This window comes from Diachasma alloeum, unplaced genomic scaffold (genome assembly GCF_001412515.2).
Source record: "Diachasma alloeum isolate Michigan unplaced genomic scaffold, Dall2.0 Dall_scaffold_00294, whole genome shotgun sequence".
Classification (NCBI taxonomy): domain Eukaryota; kingdom Metazoa; phylum Arthropoda; class Insecta; order Hymenoptera; family Braconidae; genus Diachasma; species Diachasma alloeum.
The window spans coordinates 404,718-413,862 of record NW_021680433.1 but is presented as its reverse complement, the minus strand read 5'-3'; the positions used below and the strand labels follow the sequence as shown (position 1 = coordinate 413,862).

The window sequence follows — 9,145 nt, the reverse complement described above, 5'->3', positions numbered from 1 at the left end:
AATGATGTCCTTTTGTGTACTGGAGAAGGGAAAGAAATTTTTCAATTTTTTTTTATAAAACACAAATGACACCCTTAAAAACTCAAACATTCTCCACCCCCCAGATGTTAATAGTCGGAGGTATCGACCGAGTATACGAAATCGGCCGTCAATTCAGAAACGAGGGAATAGACATGACTCACAATCCGGAATTTACAACCTGTGAATTTTACATGGCATACGCTGATTATAATGACCTCATGAAAATAACCGAGGACATGGTGTCAGGAATGGTGAAGAGTATTCACGGTGGTTACAAGGTTCAGTACCACCCGGACGGTCCAGAGGGTGAGGCAGTTGAGATTGACTTCACGCCTCCATTCAGACGAGTCTCGATGATAAAAACCCTCGAGGAGAAGTTGAAGGTCAAGTTCCCAGAGGCTGACAAACTCAACACAAAAGAGGCGAATCAATTCCTGAGTGATTTGTGTATCAAGCACGGGGTGGAGTGCCCTGCACCCAGGACAACAGCCAGATTACTGGACAAACTCGTTGGAGACTTCATCGAGGAGACCTGCATCAATCCTACCTTCATCGTGGACCACCCGCAGATCATGTCGCCACTTGCCAAGTGGCACAGATCGGAGAAGGGCCTCACTGAGAGGTTCGAGCTGTTCGTCATGAAGAAGGAGGTCTGCAATGCTTATACTGAGTTGAATGATCCTGTGGTGCAACGAGACAGGTAAGAAGAAACTGTCATTATTTATTACATAAACAGTTGACCCAATACTCAATGGTTTTCGAGATGGTCCACAATCGAAAGAAACTTGACACTAATTCAATGAAAAATATTTTAAATATTGTTAATTTTTCATTGAATATCTCGGAAACTTTGGAGAATAGCAAAATTTTTGTCAAAACCATTTTTATAGAGCAAATAAAGATCTACAAAAAAGTTTATAATGAAAATTTGACTACTAGCCACAGATTCAGAGATATTCATCAAAAATCCAGCTGAGGGATATTGCGTTGAGCGCAGCAGGAGGTTTGAATAAGTTGCGCATGGCGCCAATCACGTGACTCATGGCACTATCGCAGGGAGGGTAACAGCTGACGCGTTGCGCCGACTGCTCCGAAATTGCTATTATAATTTATAATAAATTAACGGTACATTTTGGGCTATAAGTTCCTAACTCCCCCCGATAGGACATTTTCTCAGCTACAAAGAAATATTTTTTTTTTGCCATCTGATGAAGTTAACTAAAGATATGTAGGATTGAAGACGGCCTGTCGGCAATTCCCAATTGTTTATAACAAATTGTAAATCACCCCGGCAAATTTGAGCATATACTTTTTAAAAGATTAATAATTACACTTTAAGTTATCGATTGGTGTAATTTGGTGCCCTTTGGTTAATTTCGATGTTAAAATTCTAATTTTACTGGACTAAGTATGAATGTGGAGGATGAGCCGGGATCGGATCATTTTGGGCTAGCTGTGCGGCTACGGAGCGAAGGTAGAAGGGAGGGACGGAAAAGTGAGAGGATTCGCAAAGGAGGGAGAGGAGGCAGGAGAATGATACGACCTCTGACCAAGTTTGGGGAGAGGGGGAGGGTGATGTTTGCTGAATGTATGGGAGGATGGAATGTGGACGGTATGGAGGAGAGAGGTGTGAATGAGATTTTGAGAGGAGTACGGGAAGCTGTAGAGAGTGCCAAGGGGAAGTTGGAGAAGGAGCTGCCAGTGGAGGAGAAGAAGAGAGGGTGGTGGGATGGCGAATGTGTGGAAGCAAAGAAGAGGGTGAAAGAGAAGACGAGGGAATGGAGGAATGGAATGGCGAGTAAGGAGGAGTGGGTTGAGGAAAAAAAAAAATTTCAGACCATGTTAGACGTAAAAAAGGAGGAGGAAAGGAGAAGGTATGAGCTGGAAGTGGAAGAGGCGGTGAGAGGGAAGAGAATGGGAAATTGTGAATAGAGAGAGGAAGAGGAAAAAAGGAGTATGTGAGAGAATTGGAATGAGTGAATGGTCGGAATACTTTATTGATTTGCTCGGAGGTGTGGATAGTAGGGTGGTGGGTCTCGGAAGAAGAAGAGTAGAAGGGAAGGGAATGGAAGAGCCGAGTATGGAAGAAGTACGCAATGTGGTGAGAAAACTGAAAATGAGGAAGACGCCAGGAATTGATGAATTGGAGAACGAAGTGTTTAAGTGGGGGGGCGATAAGGTAATCAGAGCGATCTGGGGTGTGTGCAGGAAAGTATGGACAGGGGAAGGGTGGCCGGAGGAGTGGAAGGTTGGGTTGGTCGCGCCGGTGCTGAAAAAGGGTGAGGGGAAGAGAGTGGAGCATTATAGGGGGGTAACCTTGATGCCGACGTCGTATAAAATATATATGGAGTTGTTGAGAAGAAGGTTGGAGGAGGAGACGGAGACAAAAGGGTTAATTCTCCATAATCAAGCGGGGTTTAGGAAAGGGATGGGTACGATGGAGGACATTTTCGTGCTCAAGTTCTTTATAAACAGAGCGGAAAAGGAGAAGGGGGGAAGCTTGTTCATCCTGTTTGTTGATTTTAAGGCGGCCTTTGACAGCGTGAACAGGGCGGTGTTGTGGGACACAATGGAATGGAGAGGGATAGAGATGAGAGGGATAGAGAGAATTAAGGAAGCGTTCAGGGAGACAATAGGAAAAATAATGGAGTCCAGATACAACAAGTGGTATAAGTTCGTTAGATCGACGGAAGGTGTCCCGTTGTATCTGGAGTCCATGAAAAAGAAGGAAAAATGGCAAAGAATGTTTAAGTTCAGAGTGGGGGGAGGAGTGCTGGAGTCGGAATATTGGAGGGATGAGTCGGAAAGAGTATGCAGAGTGTGTATGGGGGAAGTGGTGACGTGGGGACATGTTTTTGAGAGGTGCACGGAAGAGCCGGAGTTGGAAAGGAATAGGGCGCTGGAGGAGAAGATCCGTGAGGTGCTGGATGAGAATGGAAGGGGTGTGAGTTGGTTAAGGGGTTTGGAAGGAAGAAGAGAGGGGAGGAGGGAAGGAATGGGAAGGATCGTGAGGGAGGGACATTAGGAGGAAAGTGAAAGAATAGTCGCCACAGACCCGGAAGAGGAGCCCCCCCCCCTCCACTAGTGAGGAGAGAGTTGAGAAAAAGAGGAGATAAAGGGACTTAAAAAGAGACTTGAACTTATTCCTGTTTTTCTTTTTTTCTTTTTCGTTAAATAGTCATTTTTAAGTTAAGTTAAGTTGAGCAACTTTCAAGCGGTTGAGAGGAGAGAAAAGAGCGAGAGGAGAGAGGATGGTGAGGAGCAAGAAATAGGGATATGAATAGATGTATGAAAGGGAAAATTAGGTTAAGGACAATTATGTATGAGGTAACGGTGACGGAAGCCGAACAAAGTCCGTAAAATGGAATAAAGAATATATAATTAAATTAGAAAATCTTTATATAAAAAAAATATAAAGATATCAATAATATATCTAAAAATTATATTTAAAAAAATGAAATGAATGAAAAAATAGAAATGTAAACATAATTTTTTTTATATCATATATTATTTTTTTCTTTATTATAATATATATAATGGATAATTAATATAGATAATTTGAAAGAAATTAAATGAAAAGGTATTCAAGTTTAAGATGGAAATATTCCTAAGCATAGGCATGGCGGAATAGATTGGTGACAAAAAACGTTACATTCTTTTTTTAATTAAAAGAGGAATCGCATTCAGTGTCACTGTCCCCTATATTAGTAGTCAACTGTCCATGAAATTTAATTTTTTTTCTAACAGTATCTCGTTCCACAAACCGAATCACCGTTCAGAAATTCGTAAGTCGTATAATGTCTAGCCCAGACCTAAAACGCCAGGACCTACGGGACATATTCTTACACATGGACCATTGCGTATCAGTCGCACATACCCAGGGTTGCAGAAGCATCCTGGTATGCAAATCTGAAAAAAACACGGCAAGAGAATCATTTCCGATTGTGATGATCCTTCCAGTAGTGATAATTATCATAATCTCTTACGGTTACATCGCATATTGGCCTGAGATTTCCGCAAAGTGCAGGACAGAGAGGTCCACACAGACGAAAAGACTGATTTGGGCCACAGGGATTGAGAGCTCCCAGCCCAAGTTGAGGTTGCGCATCTGTTGAAAGTACCAATACATGAAATTTCATCAAAATCTAGTTCAAATATTCCAAGACTATGACAAATAATGTAAAAAGGTGATGAGGGAATGTAATGAGTTACTTACTCGTGATGGATACAAGCCCAAGCGCAAGAGTGAAGAGATAAATAGTCCCCATTTTCACAATTTTTAAATCACAATGTCACATTGACGTGAAAAGTGTCACGTTCTGTCCTTTTATATAACTTTGTCGTAAAGCATAAATTACAAATGAATTTCGTCTTGCGATTATCGCCGTATCATGAATTATTCAAGGGATTGTGAATGGCTCATGAGGAAATTTCTTCAGAAATTGTGTTTATTGTGATGGCAAATAACTGGATTGCAGTGGATGATTTAATTGCGTAAATACTAACAGCGAGATGGTTTCATTGATATCAACATCTTCACAATCTCTATCTTAATGAAGAATTCAGTGAAGTTTATGACACAGTTTTATAATTCAGACTCGAAATTTTGGATTCGCAAGTGGTTGTGGAATTGTATCTGGGGCACAATCTGAAACATATTCCACTTTCACTACGTCTTATGAATCCGAGACTAGAGATGACGAGCATACAGTACGTGTACATCTGAAATAATATTTTTATCGGATTCAATATAGAACTTTTCGTGCATAACATGATTTGATTCGCACCAAGAAGATCTACTGTGGATTGAAGGGGCTGGGTAATCGTCATTCCTTAACTTGCGATGACGACAGTATTTCCTAATATTATCTGATATTCATAGAAGTCTCATTTATTTTTCTGGACGATACCACAAAGGGTATTCAATTCTGAGAACATGGCCGTTAATGGGAAAATTATAAACGGGCGATTACTTTCTCGAACAAAAGAAAATTATCTCCCACCGTGATGAACAGATAAGAATATATAAGATGAGAATATGTTTATCATCATCGAGTTCTGGTGTTCCAGTTGGTTTTGTCCTGAGAAAATATGTTTATGCCACTGCTGGTACGTTCACCTCGTGCCGAAATGTGCCTTTTCATTTACTTGTCTTTTCTAAAGAAAAAGCGTAGGCAATATCTCGAATCGAAAATGAAAACTCGAACATGGCGGATATCTCGAACGAATGGAGAAAATAACGCGATTTTCATAAGTACGATCGTCTTGGGTCGAATTTTCATGAAGCCCGCCTAACAAACAAATGGGAATTGAATACCATTGTATGAAACACGAATAAACGAATCATAATTCCCCAAATGATTGAGGACAGAGGAAAGTAGAATAATTCTACTTTCTTAACATTACGTTTACTAAGGTTTTCTTCGAACAAAGTTGATTAGAATTAATAGCTAGAATTATAAGACCATCTCACATTTTTGACGTTAAGGAACTTCCGCAGTAAGTATATGGGAGTAGAACGAAATGGACTGGAGAGCGGAAATTTTGAGAATATATTCTTTGAGTGATTACAAATATCCTCTCGAAGTCCCAAAACGTTGAACCACGTAGATTATTGAGAAGAAAATATGAAAAATGTGTCATTAACATAGTGTCTTATGACACCACTTTTTCAAAAATCACAAAAAAATGATCAAGGGAATAAAAATCCAGACGTTTCACGAATAGAACCGTATATATTTCAGGAACATATCCCCACAATTTCATTAGCCATCACCACACAGATTCTTTGTAATTATTGAAAATGTATAGCATAGTTTGGGATTTTAGTTACGTTTAGAGTAAACTGATATCTGAACATGGCAACGTTGAGGGAGGGTAGAGTATGCGCGATGGAGGCCATTGTGTGAACTCAGCCAAAGCATATACTATAGGTTCTATATAGTACTGTCAATCTGGAGTTCATAGTGCCAAATTGTACAGCATGAAATTCATACCAAAATGTTCAGAAAATGACCCTGAACAACATATCAAAATGGAGCGGGTTTAGGTGTTTCGCTAATATTGTTAATTAACAAAAAACTTATGAAATTTTCGAGGTTAACGCCAAAAACGCATATAACTCATGTTCAACATATCCGATCGGAAAAATAAAAATATAAGAAAATAGAGTAGATGATTCTCTACAAAAATCAAGCGATAAGTTGTGTTCTAGGACCAGCAGTTTACTTGCAATTAACTCACAAAGATTTTTCACCCAGAAGTGCCCCATACACCTTGTTGACAACGTAAGCCCCACCCCCTGCTGCGCGCGTGCATGACGCCATTTTCTAAACATTTCGGTATGAATTTCATGTTGTGCAGACTATTTGATATGTCACAGGTATGAGCCATTTCCAGATTGACTGCACCAATAGTGCAGTATAGGATTCTGTCGGGAGACAAGAATACCAGCTGCATCGAACAAGAATGCGTGGTTGTCAAATCTCTCATGAAAATTTTTATTTGTTAAGGATGTTAGGGCATTACAGCCCATTTTAGCTTATGAAAAAAATGGTGCTTCTAAGATAACATCGGTATTCCCCCAGCTAGAGAATTTTCACTAGCAGTAACTCTCTAAATTTGACAACGTAGCAAGGAGCGCCATAGTGCGCATGCCTGTCATCCACTCATGGGCCCCTCAGCGTAGTCGAGTATATGTATGTGTGGAAGTTGAAATGTCATGGCGTCCAGTGAACCGGGTAAAATTATATTTGATAAAAATGGTAAGAAAATGTTCTTGTGGAAGCGAAAACGTGTGACGGAAAGCATTTATCATCAGAGATTAAGCCAAGTGGAAGCGGGTAAAAGAAAAAGAAACAAAATGGATGCAGAAATCAGCAATAGTCCCCCCGAGACGAGTGCTAACCTCCACTTGGTTCATCGGCGACGTTTGATTGACATCAAAACTTTGAGTGAGAATCAAAAATGCAGAGAGTGCGGAGAGGTACTCTGTTTATCAAAAATTACATCGGAGAAGCGAGTGGGTTTAGCTTCCTTATTCGCAATTGAATGTGAATGAATTGAATGAATTGAATTGAAAGGGAATAATCATCTTTTGCTTGACAGTTGCGAATTTACGACGGAATTATCTGAGTTGTCATGTCATTTTTCCTAGAATTTTTTCTGCGTATATCTTTATTTCATGGAAAGTAGCAAACCTTTTTGTGTAATGAAAAATTCGAATCATGTGATATTCGTATGATTGTTTATAAATAACGATTCATTAATAATCCTTACCCGGGCAGAGCAGCCAGCTCTAGGATTTGTACACGTTCTTTGACACCTAGGACCGCATCGTCGTCAGACTGTCGTGGCAGGGCAACGTCGACCGCGGGGCTGTGGTTCAGCATCTGACGGAGTTATTGAAATTTCAATATTCTCATAATTTAACATTATAATTTTAACGACCAGAATACAGCAAAAACTGCAAAACCAGAAGACTCATTTTTTTCATATTACTTTCTTGAATATCAGTAGGAACTTATGGAATACTTACAGACGGTGTATGCGAACACCAGAAAAATGGCGAGGATGAAAAGAGCACGCATCTTCAGACCCGTTCAGATGATGAAAATCGGACTGATGCCGAAAATTTAGGATCATCTTTTTATAAGCATGTCAAGGGGATTGATGACCCACTGTTTTGCGAAGTGGATAATTATTCCATGTTTAGTCTGCATTACAACTGAAGACTGTTGAAGTAAATATTAATAATATTATATTTCTTCCTCAATTTGGTTATATTTAGGCAGTTGGTTAGGGAGAACAAATTGGGACTGTATATTTTAGTGACTTTAATGCAACAATTTAAAGATGTTCAAAAATTTTTTTCAAATTTCCAATTTCACGAATGGGGTAGTTATTGAATATGTATTTTATTAATGATTCGCTTAAGGGTTACATGTATGTGTCATATACACCTGGATTCTTACATTGTCAACACTTCCTCACTGGTAGAAGGGTTAAAAAAATACTTCCCGCAGTTGGACTCGAACCAGATCCATTCCCAATGTCTTGCCGCCGAAAGCAAAATTGATTAATACTTCCCTATTAATTTTTATTAATTCTTCCCTATTGGATCGTCTTATTGGAATATTCTTCCTAATGCCATCTTGACTGAGTTCGATCATAAGATTGAATATATCATCTGTTGGTGAAAAAATTTGTTTTGAAACCAGTATTCAGGGAAAGGTCAAAAACTTTAACGTTGGGGCAATGTTGCCCGCCAACGTTGAGGCAATGTTGGCTACCAACGTTCGGGCAATGTTGGCTGCTGAGGTTGGGGCAATGTTGAATTCACTGAATCATCGAATTCAATTGAAAATACATCGTCATCAAAATTCCATTTGTAAACAAATTGCTAATTTAGTGACAAAAATTTATTGACTATGTTATGATGAAAGCAATTTTCCCCTTGTTTTTCTTTGTATCGATAATTGGTATAGTCCATTTATGAGCGTATGAAATTTAACAAATGTTGAATTGAAATGAAGAAAAGAAAAGTTCACACAAGTTAATGAGGTGGAAGATTAGCGCGCGTTCGGTCTAATTTCAGAATAACAAACAATTTATAGTATTTCTCGAATTAATAATTGCAAATAACCCGTACAATAGACAGAAACTCAACTATAAATTCATTTAAAGTCATACAAATAGAGTTTCATACAATCAATGACAATAATTTAATTCTGTATTACTCCTCTTCTGAAATGATTCATCTTGATTAATATTTTGTTTTGTAGATTCGAGCAACAAGCTAAAGACAAAGCGGCAGGTGACGACGAGGCTCAATTAGTCGACGAAAACTTCTGTACAGCTCTCGAATATGGTCTTCCGCCCACTGCTGGCTGGGGACTAGGAGTTGATAGACTCACAATGTTCCTCACGGACTCCAACAATATCAAGGAAGTATTATTCTTCCCAGCTATGAAGCCAGACGATTCACATAAGAACAAGGAGACTAACGAGGAAGAGAAGAATTCTGATACCATCACACCTGAGAAATGAGAAGAATTATTTATGAAAGAATGTGTTTCCATCTTTCAATAAACTTTTGTGAGACTGGACCATCTCTATTCACAGA

The 9,145-nt window shown here is 39.2% G+C and overlaps 2 protein-coding genes across 3 annotated transcripts in view; one reads left to right on the top strand and one right to left on the bottom strand.

Annotated features, from left to right (window-relative positions):
• LOC107039125 (lysine--tRNA ligase) overlaps positions 1 to 9,145 on the top strand; it is a 13,558-nt gene extending 4,413 nt beyond the window's left edge. For both annotated transcript variants that reach the window (XM_015258597.1, XM_015258596.1), the window contains 2 exons: positions 105 to 721; positions 8,805 to 9,145. In XM_015258597.1, coding sequence (XP_015114083.1) covers positions 105 to 721; positions 8,805 to 9,069 — 882 coding nt within the window. In that variant the 3' untranslated portion in view covers positions 9,070 to 9,145. The remainder of the gene's footprint in view (positions 1 to 104; positions 722 to 8,804) is intronic.
• Positions 3,823 to 4,290, bottom strand: LOC114841270 (chymotrypsin-elastase inhibitor ixodidin-like). Its single transcript, XM_029126182.1, has 3 exons — positions 4,238 to 4,290; positions 4,008 to 4,129; positions 3,823 to 3,930 (listed from the first exon to the last, which is right to left on the bottom strand). Exons 1-3 carry the CDS (start codon positions 4,287 to 4,289, stop codon positions 3,823 to 3,825), a joined length of 282 nt encoding a protein of 93 aa, XP_028982015.1. The 5' UTR covers position 4,290.